The sequence below is a fragment of the Cololabis saira genome, chromosome 2 (assembly GCF_033807715.1).
Source record: "Cololabis saira isolate AMF1-May2022 chromosome 2, fColSai1.1, whole genome shotgun sequence".
NCBI lineage: Eukaryota > Metazoa > Chordata > Actinopteri > Beloniformes > Belonidae > Cololabis > Cololabis saira.
This window is the reverse complement of record NC_084588.1, coordinates 32,649,762-32,672,057: the sequence shown is the minus strand read 5'-3', so window position 1 is coordinate 32,672,057 and position 22,296 is coordinate 32,649,762. Positions and strand designations below refer to the sequence as shown.

Sequence of the window (22,296 nt, the reverse complement as noted above, 5' to 3'; positions counted from 1 at the left end):
GCCGCACTTATCTAATTTATGACATTTATGAAGAGGCATCCTCTAAGGGAAAATATATTACAAATATTCTAATAATGACAAAAGCTAGTTGATTTAAAAGATTGAACACAGATTTATTTAAAATACTCTTAGCACCATCAAACCTGCTAATTCCCAACCGTAGGCCAAATGACAAAATGTCTACAAAGTTTGGCTCTATAAGAGGTGAAAAGGACTGCATTGTGAAACCATTTCACATCATTTCTGCAAAACAAACTTTACTTCTGCAATCTGAAAAGTCTTAGGGGAGGCATCTTCACCGAACAGTCCCTGATACTGAATATAAAGTCATTGCAGACGTATTTCTTTTATAGTGGGATCCATCTTGCCATGTTTTAACTTTAGATACAGACTTAACACAGGAAATCCATACACCAATATTTTAGTTTAAAACATAAATCTGAGTGATGTGTTAAGCTTTTTTAAAAAAGGGCTTTGATTAAACATTTGTGTATCCATCTTATAGGTGCAATACCTGAATTAACTGGCTTCCTGAGTTACTGCCTTGTTTTTTATTTAATTGTTTTAAACTTCATAATATAGATTAAACTGTAATCCTAAACCCACATTTTTGAGGGTAGCTAGTGAAAACATTACTAGAAGGAAGTATGCGTTAGCTGTTCTAGTCAATACCACAGTCGCATGAGCTGTATTTTCTTCTGCTTTGGCTCCAGTAAGACTGCAGTATTTAACAATTAAAAATAAGACATTCAGTAAAGATTAGTGGCACAGAAAGAGTGACATAAAGGTTCCTAAAAGTACATCCATCATCAATTTTTCTCTCAAAGGCCATATGTCTATAGCACATGTAACAAGGGTCCTCATCATTCTGTGGAGGAAAAAAGTAACGCTTGAAAATATGCACCAAAAGTGGAAGAAAATGTAAGCCAGAAAAAATAAATTCACCTTTCAACTAATTTCAATGTATTATTGTATGAACTAATGACTAAATAAAAGTAAATACAAATTAAATACCCAAATTAAAAATGCATTTAAGTCCGTACTGACTGATCAACCAGCATGTCAGTGAAAGTAAATCTGCATTACACTGGTTTGTGGAGCACACAGATAACACTGAAGGTGATGAAGTTTTCGCAACCACACGATGTACTACACAGAATTCCACTTTGTTTGGCTGTCTCACTCTTTTTTCACAAAAAACATGTGAACACAGATGTGTGACGAAATTCTTTCTAACATCCACATTTGCCTCCATCGGAGCGCTCTGACATGTCTGGGTTGGTGGGTCCATTCGCCCGGACAGTCCCATCTGGGATCCAGGACTTGTCAACACATCGCTCCATCCTCTTCATGATGAGATCCAGCAGAACGTCCACGGCTTCACCGACATTCTGCCCGTTTGCAGCACTGGTCTCAAAGTATGGGATCCTGCATGGAGAAGAGATCATTTTAACTGGTTAGAATGTGATATTGCTTTCAGAAATAAAATCTCACTTATTTACATAAGTTTGCAACACAGCAGGGGAGAGAAAATGTCTCTATTCAGACTGACCTTTATCACCACTGAAAATAACATCACCCACCATTCTACTGTCTCTTGCCTTCCTGATCCAAACTATTCAAAAAGTTGTGTGACTAATAGACTGCTGCCTCATATGACGATCACGGACGTCATGCATTTATTTCAAATTGATTACAACCTATGAATCGCTTGAGATTTGCTTTTGTAGATAACTCTTTTGCACTATTTCAACAATTTTATTGTAAAGGGCCGCATCCCTGAACAGTATCAATACTGAGATGAGAAATTTCATCCTCAGCGTGAGCAACTTCACTTTATTGTCATTCCAGTTTTCTGTTTTCTCTTTTTCCAAAATTGTCATCTTCCTGAATGACTTCTCAGATTGATTGTGGTGCTCTAATGTGTCAGTGATGTGTGACACGGTGACTATATCGTTACATTACCACTCTACCCCTCTATTTCAGACTCGACACACTCCATTTATCATGCTAGGTGGCTCCCAGGTCTTGAGTCATGCCCACGTGAGTGTTTTAAACACAATCACACTATTTAAAAAAAAAAAAACTTCATCTCTCAGTACTTTCCAACTTCTAACCTTCTGAGGATCTGAAAAGGTGCTCAGTTATTGCATCTTCAAAGAAGAAAAAGAAAAGAAAAACACAAGATGGAGACTGTAATGTTTGAAAAGTAATTCTGCAACAGGCAGTTATTAGGGAATATTATCAGCCATTGGTTAATCTGGTCTATTTGTAAGTATTTATTAGAGGGAGATGATACCAATGGTAAATTAAATCTCTTCAGTGTTTCTCACATCCTCATAATATAAGCAAATGTCCAAGTGTATTAAAAGTTGTCCAAAACTATGTGGCAACCCACTAACACAGTTACATTATTTTAAACCCAACATACTTAAATGTACTACTGTAGGGTTGCGCTTATTCCACTGTTACCAGATAAATGGCTCAAATGTCTCAAATACAATTTCAGACCCTTTCAGCAACTTTTTAACTTTTTTTTTTTTTTTTTCCATTGTTTGTTGAGCCCGAGAGTCTTTTTGTGGCACTCTGCTTGTTACTATGTCTTGCCGCTTTTAATGTCAATGTAAAGCACTTTGAATTACCTTGTGTTAAATTGTGCTATATAAATAAATTTGCCTTGCCTTGCCTTGTAAGATTTAGTATCGCTGCACTGACATGATTATAAGTGTGATCCAAGGTTAGCAGGAGTTAATCTGACCAAGTAAATGTGTCAGCTGTTCACAGTGAAACAGCAGGAGCAGGGAACAGCAGCACAGGCGCCAAGGACATGAAAGGGAGTTAGACATGGGCTTTAGTACTCTAGCACTTGTAATACAAGTTATATATATATATATATATATATATATATATATATATATATATATATATATATATATATATATATATATATAAAAAGGAGAATTGGGGTCTCCAGGAAATATCTGGTTTAGAGCGGCAAGGTATGGATGTGTGCCCAAGTTAAAGGACACGGATACGGATTTCCAGGTCAAATGAATTTAATTAACTGTGGTCTGTAACAATACAAACAAGAGAAAAACGTATTACCGTAATATACCGAAACCAGAATACAAAGTAAATAACATAACTTACATGTTTCATTAATCATTAATGTATTCATTAATCAAATATTACAGCAAATTACTAATTAATATTAACATACCAACTACAAAGAGGTTTATAAACTATAGAAATGAACAGTAGTAGCATAACTAATATATTACATAAAAGCAGTTTAACTGTAGCTTCAACAAAGTGTGAACGGATAAACATGCTGATGTTCAGTTCACCTTATAATGTCATTTAAGCTCACCTTTAGGCATCTACGCACAGTAAAAACTCAAAAACACAGGCGGATGGTTAAAACGGACGAGGAAAACAGCACCATCTATCGGCAGCCACATGAAGGAAAAGTAAACTGCCTTCGTTTAACGGCGTCGGAACGTAACGGTTGTGGTGCGTTCAGGGACCGTTGGTAAAGTCTGGTGAGTCCAGTAACGTAGGACAATTAAATATACACATAGAAAAAACGAATAATATAAAATACTATGAACTAGTAAACATAAGCAGTGTGGGCTTTCTAACACAGCCGCCCCCGAGTGTCTGCATGGACAATCGAATCCAAGGTAGAAAGGCCACTCAGGTAAGTGTATCCCCGACTTCATCATCTTCAAGCTTAGGGAGCTGGACTAAGCGAGCTACTGGTCGGATGTAGGTCCGATCTTTGACCTTCATGGTAGCAGTCTGGAGGCTTTCTAGGAGGTCTAAATGCACACATTGAGTAGTCATGCATTTGAACACTATGCCCCAGCGATTCTCTGTCCGACGTCCAATCTTGACAGAAAGGGGGCCGAAACAATCGACACCCTTTGACTGCTTCCCTCCCCCGCATAATCCAAAACTGGCGACACAGTTCAGCCAGCACTGTCTTTGGTCCAGGATGAAGGGGAGTCTCTTCAAAATCCTGGATGATGAGCTTAGTCGGAGGATGCTTTTGGTCTAATACGACCGGGTGGATAGCATCCGATTTGAGCTGCTCAGCTCGTCGAAGTCTCCCTCCGACTCTGAGGAGTCCTGTCTCCTTATCATACTTGGGACATAAGGATCCCAAACGACTGTTGGTTGGTAGGGGTCGGTCAGACATGAGTGCCTTGACCTCCTCCGGGAATGACCCGGACTGCGATTGGTTTAGAAGGAGATTCTCTGCCTTGATGTAACCAGCTGCTTCAGGTGAGCTAGAGCTTGGATCGGCCGCCCCATGTAGGGATCGTGCTGTTGCCTGCATGAGGTTCTTCCATGTGGAGAACGTGCTGACATCAGGGAGTTGAGGACTGGAATTGCATGTCCCGTGGCCACAGAAAACTGATTTCTTTATTTCGCTATCCTCTGGTTCTGGATAGGCTGACGGGCTAGCAGGCCATTGATCCTCGGTGTGACGCAAGAACTTCGGGCCTTGGGGCCAGCGGTGTGGTCGGGACAGCTCCTTCAAGGTCTTGCCACGCGTGATATCATCAGCAGGATAACTTTCCTGGTGCCTCCAGTTGCTCACAGCAACTGGATACTGCCGGAACCGAATGAGGACGTCTAGCAGCGATGGACCTAGGGCAGGTCCAGGGAGAAGAATGTCATTGAGGGAAGTCCCTTTGTACTGGAAAGAGCAATTAGAGACAATCCTCTCTTTGTTGTTATGCCGCACCATATGGTGAGGTATAAACCACGATTCTGTGGTTGCTGTAGCTATCTCAGATGGCACCACCGCTACATAGCTCGTTTTCTCCCATTTCTGGATCTCCTGACAGTATACTTTGGCACGGTCAGAGTCTTTGGCGAGCCTCCGTTCAGTACTTCGAAGGCTCGGCAACACTGCCTCCATAGGAGCCTGGAGAGTTGTGGAATTGGCTCGACGAAGCAGCGGTGTAGCGTTTCTCTGTGTGCCATCAACAGTGACCCTGACAGTGGATGTCTGGAGTAGGGTTAAGGCTTGCTGATCCTGCTTCGATCGGGTTACCTGCCTCTCGCTCACGTAAGGCAGCGTATCGACCTGCCAAGGATGCTCAACGTTCTTGAAGAGCTCACTGGTCTGTGAGACTGTTGAGGTGAATAGACACTGCTGCTCTGACCCGGGAACTTGGTCAGTGCTGGTGGGACCTTGAAGAGTCCAGCCAAGCTTGGTGTGGACTGCAATGGGTCCCCCTGGTGGGCCCAAACGTACCGGCTCTATAGGTGTCAGGAGATGAGGCATGTCAGATCCGATAAGCAGAAGGGGTTGGACGTGGTCCACGTGAGGCAAAGGTAGGTTGCGGAGGTGTTTGTATCTCCGTTGGAGAGTTGTCACTGGGTAGGAGTGCTCGGAGAGACCCAGGGTATCACATGTAAATGCCTGACGTATGTGATACTTCTCACCAGGTTTAGGCAGGGAGGACACATGAAATGCAACTGAAGCACCGTGAAGCTGCACTACCTCTTGGTGAACAGTCCGAAGGTTGAGCGTTTCAGGCTCTGAGGTGAGATTGAGGTGTTGCACGGCTTGTGGCAGGATGATGCTTCGCTCCGATCCATCATCAAGTACTGCATAAGTCTCTAGTACTCGATCTCCATTATGAAGAAGGACTTTCACGACCTTCAGCATCACCTTTGGGGACCTGTTCGGTCTATCTAAGTACACTCTTGTACTCGGAGTGGTCACCATGAGCACACTCTTCTGGATTTGCTGGACTACATCATGCAGTACTGTCAGATGCTGCTCTTTGCAGGTGTTGCAAGGTCGCTTGAGGGTGCAAAAATCAGGCTTGTGAGATCGTCCGCATTTCCAACACCGCTGTCCATCAGTTATCCACTTCACGATCTGTCCTGTGCTCAGTTTCTTGAACTCTGTACAGGCGTTCAGGAAATGCTCTTTAGTGTCACAATGGGGACAGTAAGGTTTAGGTTTAGATGAGGGCATAGGTTGTGGAAACCGTCCCTTGGAGCCTTGGTCGTCATTGGCAGTGAGGAAAAACGCTGTAGGTTTCTCTTTTGATTTATGGAAAGCCCGGTAATCTTTATTTGTTGGCTTGGGAGATTCGTAGTTGTAGAGAGCAGCAGCTCGACCTGCTATGCGCTTAGCCTGGGATTTCCTCTGTAACCAGGAGCCCAAGTCAGATAAGGTATAGGTTTGGTCAGTACCTGTCCGAAGTATACCTTGGTTCAGGCAGTATTCCACGAACCCATCGCGATAGCTTGGCGGCATCTTACTCATTAGTCGGTCGACATGAGATCCACATCTTAATTCATAGCCGTTCTGTCCCTCCAGAGTCCTAAGCATGCCTACCAGTGATTGGATAGACAGGGCGAAGGCATCAAATGCTTCGGAGTCTCCGAACTTGAGGGCTGGAGTGTTCAGAATGGCACCCAGTTCACTTTGGACAAGCTGACGGGGTTGCCCATACTTGTCCTGTAGAGCTTGGATGGCCATGGTGTACGGCCTTGGATCGTGCATGTAGGCCTTGGCCAGCTGGAGTGCACTTGGTAGTTTCAGGTGTCCAAGGAGAACTTGGTACTTGTACTGCTCGTTCAGGTGCTGATGACAGTTTAACAAGTTGTCAAGGGCCATCTTCAGTAGAGCAAAGTCACTTTCTTTATCACTGTCGAAGAAGGGGATCATAGGCTTTGGAACACCGTAGGATGATGCAAGGAACAAATCCATACCAGCTGCTGGGACAGGGTAGGAGAAAGCTGCACTAGGTTGGTAGTGCTGCGGTGGGTGAACTGGATATGGTGTATGCTGTGCCTGATATAATGCAGCACCTATAGGAGCAGGCTGATAACTCGCAGGTGGTAGATTAGTAGGCAGGGGTGCTGAAGGAAGAGCTGAATGTGGCGCTGGAGGCTGAGCTAGAGATACTGGAAGCTGAGTCATATGGAGAGCTGGATGTGGAGCCAGCGCCGCAGGGGGTGGAGCTACAGACACTGGAGTCGGAGCCGCTCGGAGAGCTGGAGGCGGAGCCACGATTTGCGCTGGAGGTGGAGCCACAGACACTGGAGTCGGAGCCGCTCGGAGAGCTGGAGGCGGAGCCACGATTTGCGCTGGAGGTGGAGCCACAGATGCTGGAGTCAAAGCTGCGTGTACAGCTGGAGGTGGGGCCACAGATGCTTGAGTCAAACCCGGGTGTAGAGCTGGAGGCGGAGCCATAGACGCTGGCGGAAGAGCTGGAGTCATGCCTGCTTTTCCATCATCTGAGGGAGGAGGTGAGGCGCTGATGTCATGAGTATCCTGTGCTTTCTCTTTAAGTAGAGAAGTAACCATTTTGGCTATCACCAGTTCATTCTCTCTCTTCTTTAGTTGTCGCCGTTGTTCCAGTTGTCTGGTTAATGACTCTCGGGCTCTAAGGGCTTCCTCCTGTAGCTGTTGGGCCTCTCTGGCTTGATCTTGTAGTCTCTGACATTCAAGTTCGGCCTGTCGGTCATCTTCCAGCTGCTGCTGCATCTCCTCCAGCTCCATCTGCTTCAGTCGCTCTTCGAGCTGGGCTGTTTCCAGTTCTGAGAGGACCCTGGAGGAGAATCTGCTCCCCGACGAGCGTGTTGAACGTGTTGACCTGGAACTGGAGCTCCTCTGGGATGAGCGTGTCAGTTTACTGCGTGCACATTGGGAGGAAGGAGCCCGCTGTGTGGTTTGGGTTTGTCCCTGAAAAGGGAGAGTTGCAACCACATAGTCATCCAGGTACGCTGGAAGGCATCGTTCTCTCCGTGAGGCACGTTGGGGTTCAGATTCAGCTCCGGCATCCGTATGTGTAGGTTCCATACCTTGGTTGGTACTCTAATCCGGCTCGAAGGACCATAAAAAGGAGAATTGGGGTCTCCAGGAAATATCTGGTTTAGAGTGGCAAGGTATGGATGTGTGTCCAAGTTAAAGGACACGGATACGGATTTCCAGGTCAAATGAATTTAATTAACTGTGGTCTGTAACAATACAAACAAGAGAAAAACGTATTACCGTAATATACCGAAACCAGAATACAAAGTAAATAACATAACTTACATGTTTCATTAATCATTAATGTATTCATTAATCAAATATTACAGCAAATTACTAATTAATATTAACATACCAACTACAAAGAGGTTTATAAACTATAGAAATGAACAGTAGTAGCATAACTAATATATTACATAAAAGCAGTTTAACTGTAGCTTCAACAAAGTGTGAACGGATAAACATGCTGATGTTCAGTTCACCTTATAATGTCATTTAAGCTCACCTTTAGGCATCTACGCACAGTAAAAACTCAAAAACACAGGCGGATGGTTAAAACGGACGAGGAAAACAGCACCATCTATCGGCAGCCACATGAAGGAAAAGTAAACTGCCTTCGTTTAACGGCGTCGGAACGTAACGGTTGTGGTGCGTTCAGGGACCGTTGGTAAAGTCTGGTGAGTCCAGTAACGTAGGACAATTAAATATACACATAGAAAAAACGAATAATATAAAATACTATGAACTAGTAAACATAAGCAGTGTGGGCTTTCTAACAATATATATATATATATATATATATAGATATGTGTTGTGTTTGGACAAAAATAATATTTTATTTAAAAAAAAAAGATCTGAAACAAAGAAACGCACACATATACACAGTAAAATAAAATACACATTAAAGTGACCAAAAACCAAAACATTTTAGTTATTTAGTGCGATATATTCTTCTTTGAACTGTTTTATGAACTGCTCCACAGCATCAGTTTGTTTGATAAAGGTGTATTTAATGGGCACAGAGCATGAGATTTCACACATAAGCAAATATTTGCTTTTGAAGAGGGAAAAACTTGTCATACAATCTACTGTGCAGAGTTAGACAAACACTGAAGCCACCACCTTCTTGACAAATGTTTGAAGGAGAGTTTTATGCACAAATCAAATGGACATACCCGTATTTCTCTGCCAGATCACGGGCCTGATCTTCACTGACTGCTCGCTGATCTGCCAGGTCACATTTGTTTCCACACAGGACCACATCCGGACTTTCACAGTAGGCGTGAATCTGTAACTGACCTGTAAAGGACATTAAGCCATTATGTATTTACTTCTAGGTGTAAAAGCTTGATTTCCTGTTTATTAAAAAAAGGAAAAAAAACAACAAACTAATGCAGTCAGTTGAAATTTGCACATTGCAGTAGGTCAGTTTGTAATATGATTTAATGGACTTTTTAGAACAATCCGACTATTCTTTGGGTCCACATATCCAGCTAAAGTCAATTTTACATGAAACAGACATGATTATGAGGCTCTAACTTTTTTTTTGTATACTTGTTTTCGTCTTAATTTACTTTTGTTTTTAGTTTGCCAAGTTTTTCAAATCAGTGATTAAAAACATTCATATTTGAGAAGTTGAAGCAGGAGACATACTCATCCAGTTTCTGACATTGATGAAACTTTGCTCATTTGTCAGATCAAACAGGAGTAGGAATCCCATTGCATCTCGAAAAAAAGCAGTTGTCAAACTTCGGAACCTAAATTGTTTGGAAACAAAAAAAAAACGGATTAAGAGACATAATTAATATTTGGTAAAGACATTTGAAAACTTTAGGGAGGGTTTTGGAGGTTGTTTGAAGTGCTAGCAGAAGTAGGTCCACCTCTCCTGTCCGGCAGTGTCCCACAGCTGCATGTGGATCTTTTGTCCTTTGCCTGAACTTCCACTTGGACCTGTTGATTTGTATATCTGAGAGACACAGAGACCGACCGGGTTAAATATTGAACTCTTTCTGAATCCACTATATTTCTGCTCTTGAATATTGGGAAACTGGAATAAACTATTCTGTGTGCTGATTTCAGAAAACTTACAATAAATTACAATGTAAAGACATCTCTTTGTTTCTAATACATGTATAGTACAATTATTCTTCTCCATTAAAATAATAACAATACATTTATGTAAAATTCAATTTGGCAATGCTCTTTTTGAGCATTAACCTCAACATCAACCTCCAGACAGTCTGGTATTATCATACTGACAGCAGGCTAGATTCTTAGAGTTGGAAGTCAGTAGTATTAAAAGCAAGAACAGAGTAAATATGAACACTAGTCAGCTGTTTGCTAATGGTAAGAAGTGTTTATTCTTAAGGAGGGTGCTGCCTGCTGTTCACATGGATTAGTCATATCTTAGATTTATGTTGCAATATCCATCAGTAGTCTTTTGTTTTGTTAAAGTATTACTTCATTTTGTGGAAAAGCATTTAAGTCCCTAACCCGGCAGCTATCAAAGCTTGTAACGCAGAAGCACACGTGGAAATGTTGCACCACAAGTTTGGAGCACAAAATCCCTGAGTTATGCAGGAAATCGCCAGTATTCATGAACAGGCATGACAAAAGTGTACATACATACCACTCTTCTTTCTCTGAAGTCTATTCCAACTGTAGTGATGAACTTGGAGTTGAACTTGCCATCTGTGTACTGGTATAGAAAGCTTGTTTTTCCCACACCAGAGTCACCCAGGGCTAGGAATTTGATGAGGTAATCGTATTCCCCATCAGACATAATGAGTGCTTAATATCTGAAACACACCAACAAAACAAGTCATTTAAAAAAAAAAAGCTAATACTGTAACTAATTTTAAATCAATTAAATCTAGTGACTCATAATTTCTATGCAAACATTTTTTGGTGTCCATTGATATATTCAAGTTTTTATTATTAGATTATGTTTTACTCATAAATGATGTGCCTTTGTAGAGTAAAATAAAACAAAGTATGTTTTATGTGGTATGACCTTTTGTTTAATTGCTTCCCAACTTTTTATGGTTGCGTCAGATCACTACTACTACTACTACTATGTTAAGCTAGCACATGCTTAACTCACCTCTTTGGCTCACACTGACTCCAACTTCAAAATTAGTTAAACAGAGGATTTTAATGTAAAAATTGATCCATTCATGTCTGCAAACTTAAGCCAATTATCATAATGTAAGCTGGTTGCCCTCATCTGTGGAGATTTACAGGACCATTTAATTGTTTTGATTATGAATAACTTCTATACTAAAAGATGACCCAAGTTCCTTTATCACTTAATTTAAGGAGAAGCCACTGGCCCACCTGCGTTTGAATAATTTACGATTCAGATAAGTCTACAAGACAAATACTTAATATATTTTACACTTTCCGTCATAGATTTGTATAACCGATAACACAGCAGGCTGCAGTGAGGAAGAACCTGTTTAATCTCACTCACACATTAACAGGAAGCATTTTAAATTATTGTATTTTCCTCTATCCAAAGACACAATTCAATAGACCTAAATGTACTTCATTGGAATATCTCAACTGCCTGAATCTTTTGAGATGTTATGAATATCTCAGAGTAAAAACAGAAATGGTTTTATTTGACAAGAAGAATGTTCATATGCTTTTGCACATAGTCTATGCTAACAGGAAGTACACTATTTTCTTCTACAAGATGTGACAATCTCATTTGTGATGGTTCACTAATCACGGTGAAAATAGTTGGAAAAGCCACAGATGTATCATATGATCACTATGCTGAGAAGAACTCAGACAGGCCTCACATTCTTTAACTGCATGCCCCATTGACCCGTTGATCTAGAACCGTAAGAAGATTAGCATTTCGTGCAAAATCAAGAATCATGATAAATGCCCTGTGATGGAAATGGTGAGTACAAGTATGTCATAAATGGTAAGCTAAAACCTAAACCCACTGAACCACGGACTTCTACATTCCTGCTCCTAGACTTTCTTTGATTCAGGTAGCTTTAGAGTTCTAAAGCAGTCTTTGATTTATAACTTTAAATCCAACTTTCATTAGGCCTATCAGAAGTAATGTTACATTTGTCATCATCATCTACTTAAAAAAATCTTAATATTGGCTCTTATTTAATACTGACATCAATTAAAATTTTTTTTGCACATTAAATTAATTGCATTTTTTTGAAAAAGGTAGTATTTACTGAAGGTATTTTTTTACGTCATTGCTTGTTCTTAATCATATAGATTTCATCGTTATAAATGTGTTTTCATTTTTTACTCCCACACCAGTTTCAAGCTTCTCAAAACTTTTTCAATATTTCTTTGTTGATTTATTTTTTGAGACATGCAGTCCGATTTTTATTTATTTTTTAATCAACACTAATGAACCATTCAAATCATTTTGACTAAGAATTTATTTTTCTTTTAAGATTTTTTTTGCCAGGTTGTCATACAAAGTGAACTCAGACATTTGGGAATAAGCTGATTAAGAACCTTTAATTATTTTTCATTACTTGCTCAAAATATGATTGAATACTTCCATGTTTGCAGTTGAAAGTTTACAGTTGAAGTTGCCTCAGGACAAGAATACACATGCAACATGTTAACTATGTATCAAGCTCTAATTATAGTCATATATAGTAGTGCTTTGATTATGAGTCAGTGAATTAACATACAAGGTCTTTTTCCAGCTTCTCACAGCTTTGACCGCGTGATGTTTGCAGCTTAAATCCTGGATTATATCTTTAAATTCTTCATATTCGTTTAGGATTGTTTCTTTTGTTCATGTGGAAAACATTGCTGTAGGTCCATGTTTGTGATTGGTTACTTCATTTATGGTTGTTTTCCTTGTAGTACAGATGCTGGATCAGAATTTATTGAGGAAAATGTCAAGAATACTTTCAACCAGACTGTGCTGATGAAAATCATGGATGGAAAACCTAAAAACACTAACATTTTACAGTGGTTTATACGGATGTGAAGTAAACAGAAATTAATTGAGTAATATTTGATTAATGCTAAAATAAAAAATACACTATATGGTCAAAGTAGGCCTATGTATATCTGAGGAAAAATAAATAATTAATTAAAAAAATAATAAAAATGATGACATCACATATGTCAACATCCAACAAAGTTGTGAACCTTCTCCGTAAAAAGTGTTTACCATGTTAAAATATAATTGTACATTAATTTGAAGGAATTTTTGGATACTTTTAGGGGGTGCTCTCTAGCATTCGCAGTCTCCCATCCCTGCTATCAACAAAACCACACAAAGTGACAGTGGACTCATCACCTGTGATTCCCGTGTACCACTGAACAGCAATGTAAAACACCAGCAACAATGAAGCTCACAGACCTACTGTAGACATCATGGCACAGGGAAGTTAGATATTAATGAAAGTAATTATGAAAGAGAAAATGAGAATGACCAAGAAAGAGTAAATATTGGACACAAAAGAGACATTCACTCCTAAAGGAATAAATGGAATATATCTAAAAACTGCAAAGGTTCCTTGATGCTACTTTATGTAACACTGAGTAGCCCACAGTGAATATAAAAATGTGTTTGGAAAATGTTTTTAATTTGTTAAAAATATAAAATTGGTAACTCATTTTCATATTCACAACCTTTACTCAGTCGTCTACTAAAGCATCTTCAGCAGGATGACAGCTTTAAGGCTTCTTGGGATTTAGTCAATAAAACTGGCAAATCTTTCCTGGCAAACCTTTCCTTAGGGATTAATTTGGGGGTTTAAAAATTGTTTAACTGTATTGCATGTAATGATTGAATAGAAAGCATGTGGTGTGAGATATTGTTTGTGAATGTAAAGAAATTTACCAAATAATCATTGAAGTTGCGATTTTTCTGTGTCAAAAGGTGCTCTCCCTGTGTGGCGTTTCTTTGGTTGCTCCGCTTTCTATTAAAAATATAAACAAAGAAGAAGCTACCCTCCTGAACAAACTCGTCCACACAATAGTATCCACCTGTAAATTTGCAAAACGCAACCAAAACACAACAAAAATTAAGGTTGGAGACCTCAACTACCAGACTTTCCTGCTATCAGCTGAAGTGCATGCCTGAATGATATATAAAGATCTATACAATATTACATACAATACATATCCCTGTGTAATAAAGCAAAAAGATGATAAAGATCCATTATTACTAGTTAGTTTTGCTGGGACTTAGTAGTTTGGTGGGGTCAAGAGGGTCCTAGACGGCAGTACTTGACCCTCCAGACCAGGGATAAACCCTGGTCCCCCTGCATCAACACACCTGTTTGTAATTAATGGTGATTGTCAGCTTGTCACCAAGGTCTCCACAACTCTGTTGATGACACAGCTTCTTGTATCACAGTGTGCTGAAGCAGGGAAACGTCTTACATGCAGGAAAGTGGGACTCGAGGACCAGGGTTGCCTACCCCTGCTCTAAACCCAGCAGGTCGTCATCAATTGTTTTACTGATTACATTCCGGTCCGTTTTGCGCATGCACCATATCAGCACATTACACTTGAAAGCGTTGTTTACACACGAAGCAGGTGCAACATGGTAATGTGGGCATTTATACTGACCATACACTTATATATTGCTGGACAGATTATCTGCAGCGTCACGCCACATATTTTCTGAAGAGCAGATTTCAGATCTTTTTTCTCATAATGTGGGGCACCAAGCTGTAAACAAATACAGGAAACCGACTCAAAACGTGCCCACCTAATGCCCATCAATGTTAGCTGTGGCCACCAGCTATATAAGCCCATCCATTATTATTGGCCTGCTGCTGGTGAAGGTTTACAGCAAATATTGCATTTCACATATCCTTTTGATCAGAGCTTATAGCTGGGTTTAGGTGATGCCGAGTGTACAAAACTCTTTGCCACTGCACATCAGAAGAGCCCTTTTGCTGTCCATTTTTAAAACCAGTTTGAAAACAATATTCATTCTTGTGTTCGGAAAACATTGATAAAATATTTTCCACTTCAGTTGTTGAAAACTGTATGTGGCTAAAACCACACAGCTGGATGTGCTTCAGAGAAGGTTCAGCAACACTGAAGAGAAGCTACAGTTTCTACAACAAATTTTACTAAAACAAAACAAAAAAATCATAATGAATCCCTTAATAAAAACTATAATATCCCCGCAAAATTGTGGAGCATTTGAGTTTAAAAAATTTGATAGTTAAAGTTCATCCCCAAAAAATCTGAACTACCAAACATTGCATCCATAATAAGATGATGATTCATATATTATTATTAATTTTAATTATTATTATTATTCTATTAATCTATCAAGGGGAAAGTGAATTATGCTCAGGGGGGAAAAGAAGAAGAAAAAACAATAGTACATCAGATTAGGGAACAAAACTGTCAATTTCACAATGTTTCACTGAAATCTTTGTGAGTGTAAATGTGGAGGAGCCTGTAATCATGGCTATTACATAAATAGGTTTATTCCAGACCCACAAGTTGACAAGCTAAAATTCTAAGCAAATTAAATACCAAGATACTGTAAATGTTTTGTGTTATATACTGAGTGTTATTTAATGGTATATACATATATATCAGCCATGCATTTCAAGTGGCTGGAGTGTTCAAAGAATTATATCAACAAGAAGAGTCCTCCTAACTGAGCTAACACCTAAAGAATAACTAAATTTTTTACCAAAACATTTTGGCAGTAGGGCTGCAGTGCTCTCCATTTGAATATGATAAAAATGTTGGCTCTGGTCTAATTTGATTATTATTCTGCCAAATTATTCAATGATAGTAATTAAAAACCTTGCAAATTAGTAGTTACACCTTTAATAAGTTTCACGAATAGATATCAGGGTAATAGGCCAATTTGAACTATATGTGATGCTTCACGTTTACTGCAATGTCAAATAAAAATGCACACTAAAAAGGCCACACTGAAGCAACTAACAGGCTTTTTTAAAGGAAGTTGTCATATTCTCAAAAACATTGGGCCAAATTTACTAGCAGATATTATACTGTACTTATTTGTGTTAAAACTTTTAATTAAACCTTGATTCCTATCTTTAGTAAAAACAGGTCACAGAAGTGACGTACAATATAGAAAAACCCACACTGCTGGAGCCAAGATTGAGTCAGCACATTTCTGCAGATTTTATCAACAGAATCAGACATTTCCTTGTTGAGCAGCGCTTCAGAACAAATGTTTTGGTCTCACTTAAACAAATGTGCGTACACAAGAAGTGTCAATACAAGAAATTAGATTTTGATCATCAGTACAGTGTGACTAATAAAACTTGCCTAAATCTAAAATTGCAGAACGATTGCTTAATCAAACTGTGAAAAGAAAGGAAGCTCTGGTAAACGAGCATAATCTTCATTGCGTTGAGCAAGAAAGCACTGAGTGCAGTATACAATCAGAGAGAACAAGAAGTATTGCGCTCAATACGCTCTTACACAAGGTTTCCTGAGACAATAATGTCCTAACCTATACTCCTCCACGTGATGAAGACTTCTCTTGGGTGAAAAATGCTATGTTGGTTCTATAAAAATTAGGTGTACAAGAACTTACATGAAGGGACCACTAATAGTTGGAAAGCCCATCTTTTTTGAGACACCTTCATACTCTTCATCCAATGCTTAACCTTCACTGTGAGGTGCCATTCAGGGTTAAGATGTCTGACAATTATGTATAATATATTAGCTTTACTTAATGACATTTAATTCCTCATAAAGGATGCAAGTTAAGCTAATTTGGAAGAATGAAGACATAACAGTTTCACAAAACCTCTTAAAGAAATAAACAAGTCTGTGTTCTACAACTGTTTTTGCTATTTTGGATTAGCCCACCCCAGTGACTAGAGACGGATAGATTGGGAAGTAGAAGGACAAGGTTAGGTGATTTGTTGAACTCCATCATGTCAGAGACATCTGCAGAGTGGCAGAATTTCATAAAGATAGACAATGGAAAAAAAGTTGAATGCAAACTTTGCAAACAACAGTTTGCATATCACAGCTCCACATCAAGCATGGCTTATCACCTGAAAATGGTAAGCCAACCTGCCCCGTCCGTTTTGACAACATGAACATATCAGAATTGACATATTTCAATGTTTTAGTATAATAATTGTTATGTACTGTAACTGAAGGTACAACAATGGCATCTCCCAGATAAACTCAGATCACACTGGATGTTAAATATTTATTAAATATATATTTGCATTGAAATTCTTGCAATTATTTGAGCCCCACCAAAATATGGGTTAGTCCCACACTGTAGTTCAACCAGAAAAAAATAAATAAATACTTGCCACCACTGTGTACGGTGCAAAATAATAGTGTTGGTCAATTATTAAAATATGACAAAACAATTGTTTTACAACTAATATTCCTCCTATTAATTTCAAAAGGCTGTAGTGTGTATTTAATTTCAGTGCAAAAAATTCGATCCAAAACAATATATTCAGTCGACCATGAATTTCTTTGGTTGATTACAGCCCTAATATATATATATATATATATATATATATATACACACACACACATGCACGCACGCACGTAGACTTGGTCAAGGCGATTTGCTGCAGTTCAAACCGAGCATCAGAACGGGGAAGAAAGGTGATATAAGTGACTTTGAACGTGGCATGGTTGTTGGGGCCAGACCGGCTGGTCTGAGTATTTCAGAAATTGCTGATCTACTGGGATTTTTCACGCACAACTAGGGCTGTTCGATTAATCGATTTTAAATCGTAATCGCGATTATGTAATTAGAACGATGTTAAAACGTAAAAATCGTAAAATCGATTTTTCACTTTTTTTATTTATTTATTTAATTTTTTTTTTACCTTGTCTGCACACATATTAATGATTGATACCATATTAATGATTGATGGAAATACCTCTCAATACCTGCGACAAGTGCCCCATCGGAGAGGCTCTTTAGTGTAGGAGGGGGCGTTGGAACATGCCCCCGGGTAGACCGGTGGCCGGTGGCTCGTGTTCCTTGCAAAAAACTTGCAAATGTGAATAGCAAATGTAATGACTGACATTACACACCTCTACCTCCTTCATGGGTTGCATTATTATTTAGCATGCAAAGACCCAGTTTAGTTTAATTAGAAAATGTCTTGTTTTATTTAATTGGAAATATAACTTAGTGTATGTTTGCAAGTGCTGATTTGCTGATTCTTTTTTTCAGAGATAAAACTTTATATTTTATTATATTTTTTAAAACTTTTTTTCAACTTATTTTCAGAGTTTTGCACTTTATTCATTCAATTTTGGTTTAATAAGAGCAAAGTTTGCACTTAAAGCCCAATGGGGCAAATGTTCAATAAAAAAACAGCATATTTGAAATAATTTCTTTGCCTTTTGTCAATTCACAAAATAATCTTAATCGTAATCGAAAATCGGATTTTGAGAGAAAAAAAATCGAGATTTTATTTTTGGGCAAAATCGAACAGCCCTACGCACAACCATCTCTAGGGTTTACAGAGAATGGTCAGAAAAATAGAAAATATCCAGTGAGCGGCAGTTCTGTGGGCGTAAATGCCTTGTTGATGCCAGAGGTCAGAGGAGAATGTCCAGACTGGATCGAGCTGATAGAAAGGCAACAGTAACTCAAATAACCGCTCATTACAACCGAGGTATGCAGAAGAGCATCTGTGAACGCACAACACATCAAACCTTGAGGTGGATGGGCTACAGCAGCAGAAGACCACACCGGGTGCCAGTCCTGTCAGCTAAGAACAGGAAACTGAGGCTACAATTCGCACAGGCTCACCAAAACTGGAGAACAGAACTTTTATTTGGAAAAACGTTGCCTGGTTTGATGGTAGGGTCGGAATTTGGTGTCAATAACATGAAAGCCGTTCATTTGCATAAAGTTGAGATTCTCTCACCTTCAAATTGGTGCTCTGGTCGCTGGCATCGCCATAACTAATTATTCAATAACTAACTCTTGTAGAAAGTGAAGATTTTGAGGGGTAACAAAGGTACCAAATGTGCATTTTGATGAGGGAGGCTTCAGATTAATTAAATACCAAAGTCTCTAAAAATCTATAGTGAAGTTCCAAGATTTCTACTATGGAATTATGAATAAATGTATGCCTATCGTTAAAGTTGTAACTAAATTAAATAGTTCATTACTCTGTGAAATTCTTAATTCATCAACAATTAAAAAAAAAGCCTACAGTGTAACTACAGACCACACTGTTTACACTTTCATCCTGTACACTACCTTTTGCCAGATTATAGTGTAGGCCTATATACTTTTTTATAGAATATTTTTTTCTGAAATATATCTTTCAACATGTAGCTATACATTTTTATTTACACCTACGGTTTATTGCTTTTTTTGTTTTCCTGTACATATGGCAGTTTTTACAAAGTTTACTTGACTTCTTCATGCTCAGAATAACGTTACTGAATACTAACATTTATTGTATCAGCACTAGATGCTTTATAAAACCACTCCCACACATTGCCAAAGATGCTTTCAGCAATATCCAAGAACATACATGCACAGAATCCCTTACAATAGAAAATTAAGCCCTCAAATGTTTTCTATCATGTCTGTCTGCTTCAGAGGCTGAGCATTAAGGTTTCAGTAAATGTTGACAACGATCAGATTTTTCACACAATTTTCAACTTTTATGGAGGTTCTCAAACAATTTATTTTTTACAACACTTTTTCAAAGAAAATTTGAAATGCTGCTTTCTTTGAAATGCTGGTAATTATCAACAAAGTATATAACTGATTTAATAGGTAAAAACTCTATGGCTGATATCTGTTGACCAGAGTTGGGTAGTAACGAGTTACATTTACTCTGTTACATTTACTTGAGTAAGTTTTGGGAAATGTTGTACTTTTAGGAGTATTTTTGAATCACTATACTTTTTACTTGAGTAGATTTGTGAAGGAGAAACTGTTCCTCTTACTCCGCTACATTAGGCTACGTTGAGCTGTTACTTTTCTTTTATCCCTTTTATCCGCATACTCATCAATCTCATGACATCACTGAGTGATTGTTTGGGAAAAATGTTTGTTTTTGCATGTTTTGTCACATTTAAACAGACTCAAACACACACAGAGTTTCTATGAGTTCATGGGCTTGTTCTAGTTCTGCCTGGTTAAAAAAGAAAAGTACAAAGGCTGGAAATTTTGTGCTACTTGTGATTAATTTATTTTTTTATTCTGTTATTTTATTTATTTATTAAAGTACTTGAATTTACTTTAAGGTTATTTTAATTTAAGCAATTTTTTATTTTTTATTAATTTTAATTAATTTTATTGATTTAATTTATCTGAAGATGATTATTTTGTACTTTTGTCTGTTTGAATGGTTGTGTTAAAAAAAATTAATCAGACGTTACTCAACAGTTACTCAGTACTTGAGTAGTTTTTTCATCAAGTACTTTTTTACTTTTACTCAAGTAATTATTTGGATGACTACTTTTTACTTCTACTTGAGTCATTATTCTGAAGTAACAGTACTTTTACTTGAGTACAATTTTTGGCTACTCTACCCACCTCTGCTGTTGACTCATTGTTATTTATGCTTGTTTTGTCCTCTTGAGAGAGATATCTAATACCTTTACATACATATGTCAACTGTGTTTAAACAAAACACAACCTAAGAAACTCTGAGCCGTGGTTGGCCTTGCCATTTGACGATAGGCTGGTGTTTGCCAGGCTACCACCCAGCTGAGTAACCAAACAGCTTTAATCAAGCAAAAGGACCCACCCTGGGCAACTGTCCAATGCAGAGGCAGCTGCTTGGGAAAAATCCGAGAATGCAGTTAACAAACATATTTGGTCAAGGTGCAAAACTGGCACAACTGATGCAAGCAATGGACACGTCAGAATTAATCATAATGAAAAACTTGTGGCAGCCAAATCTGAGCTACCATGTGAGGCTTTATCAGCAGAAACAGATAGTTGAGAGGCGATCCAAACCAATTTCCACGCTAAGAAACAAACAGTGTAATCAATTTACCTAAACAAACATAAAAACCTAATGACTCTCAGCTGGTCCTCATGTGGCCGTCACCGGCGACCACGTGACTTCTCTGGAGCCGAGGAGTCCCACTACTTTTCTTTTTTTTTTACTTAAAAACAACAACAGCAAAAATCAGTCAACTACTGAACTGGGAGGAAACTTTACACCCATCTCATATCTTACCAAACCTGACTGAGCGGTGTGATTAATGCTGCGTTCCATTTACCTCGGAAGTCGGAAGTCGGAACTGGGAATGACGTCACAGCCGAGTTATCAGCGTTCCAGTTACAAAGTAGGAAAACAAGTTTGTAGTTCGCATATACCACATGAAAAATGTAAATTACACTATAGCAGCATATATATGCCGAACAATACTTGTATACGACTGATTTAGTGTGACCAAAACTAGAATGAAGTGCTACGAATTTTTACAGAGCTCTCTTCTACTGTTTACAACCGGGGCAGCCATCTTGGAATGTGAACTCGGGGGTGGTGAAGACTCTCCCACTTTCCCAGTGGGAAATCCCACTTCGAGGGGCGTTCCAGTTGTAAATTCCGACTGGGAACTGGGAAATCCCCACTTCCGAGGACAAATGGAACGCGGCATTAGAACAAGGCAGAAAAAATGTTTCCCATTATGTAAGGGGTGAGTTTGACAGGCGACATACAAGTCAAACTAAGTTGAAAGTCGTCAGTGTCCTGCTAACTCCCAGGCTGATGCTACAGGCTGGTTTCTCTGGTTTCTTCGACTGACATTTCCTGAAAACCGTACTCACCCGCCGCGGGGCGTTGCTGCTGCGCCAAGGGTCCTGCCTTTTTATTTTAAAAGAAAAAAAAAGTAGGTTAAGTGACTCTAGAAAAACTTTTCAAACTGTGGAAATTCAGCTGTTTTGTTATTTTTTCCGTGTCCTCTAGTCCATCAGTGGAGAGTTGCCTCGGTCACTCTGAGCTCAGTGCGTGTCGTCTCGTGTCGGAGAAGCGGCTCCTCCCCGCTCCACACGCTTAAAGCCGGATTTATGGTCCTGCGTTAAATCGACGCAGACATTATGCCGTAGGGGACTGCGTAGCCTACGGCGTAGGGTACTCGGCGACGCGCACCTTACGGCGTAGGCTCTGCGTTGAGATCAAGTCATATTTAGGCAGAAACAACTTTTCATTAACTGTATTTGGCCTTCAATCACTTTTTGGCAGGTGAAAATGCCTATTTTGTGTTGTAATGGTCCTTTAAAAGAGTTAAAAGCAATCATGCGAGCTCTAGTGTTTATTTTATGAAGCTCAAGAATGAGATCAAATCATATTTAGGTAGAAACAACCTTTCATTATTTGGCTGTATTTGGCCTTCTATCAATTTTTGGCAGGTAAAAAGACCCATTTTCAGAGGAGAAATCAGATTCTGGCAGGCAATCACTTTTTGGCACGACACCGGCAGGTTAATATGTTTAATTGTGTTTGATTCTCTTTTGCTCTTTCATAGACAAACCACTGTTTTTACCCCATCCTTTTACTTAACTAAAACTTCTACGAAGT

The 22,296-nt window shown here is 39.0% G+C and overlaps 1 protein-coding gene across 1 annotated transcript; it reads right to left on the bottom strand.

The window, feature by feature from the left end:
• Positions 1-352: 352 nt before the first annotated feature.
• rab27a (RAB27A, member RAS oncogene family) lies at positions 353-21,748 on the bottom strand. The gene is made up of 6 exons (XM_061743861.1): positions 21,546-21,748; positions 10,419-10,587; positions 9,670-9,755; positions 9,443-9,546; positions 8,965-9,088; positions 353-1,428 (listed from the first exon to the last, which is right to left on the bottom strand). The coding sequence occupies exons 2-6, from the start codon at positions 10,569-10,571 to the stop codon at positions 1,233-1,235; spliced, it is 663 nt and encodes a 220-aa protein (XP_061599845.1). The 5' UTR covers positions 10,572-10,587; positions 21,546-21,748; the 3' UTR covers positions 353-1,232.
• Between the last annotated feature and the right edge of the window lie 548 nt (positions 21,749-22,296).

Excerpts from the sequence above, each read along its gene's own strand:
- rab27a (XM_061743861.1), bottom strand. The coding sequence starts at position 10,571 with ATGTCTGATGGGGAATACGATTACCTCATCAAATTCCTAGCCCTGGGT. Across the intron at positions 9,756-10,418 it reads ACTTCAGAGAAAGAAGAGTG|ATATACAAATCAACAGGTCC; the intron begins GTATGTATGTAC and ends TGTGTCTCTCAG. Across the intron at positions 9,547-9,669 it reads GACACTGCCGGACAGGAGAG|GTTCCGAAGTTTGACAACTG; the intron begins GTGGACCTACTT and ends CAAACAATTTAG.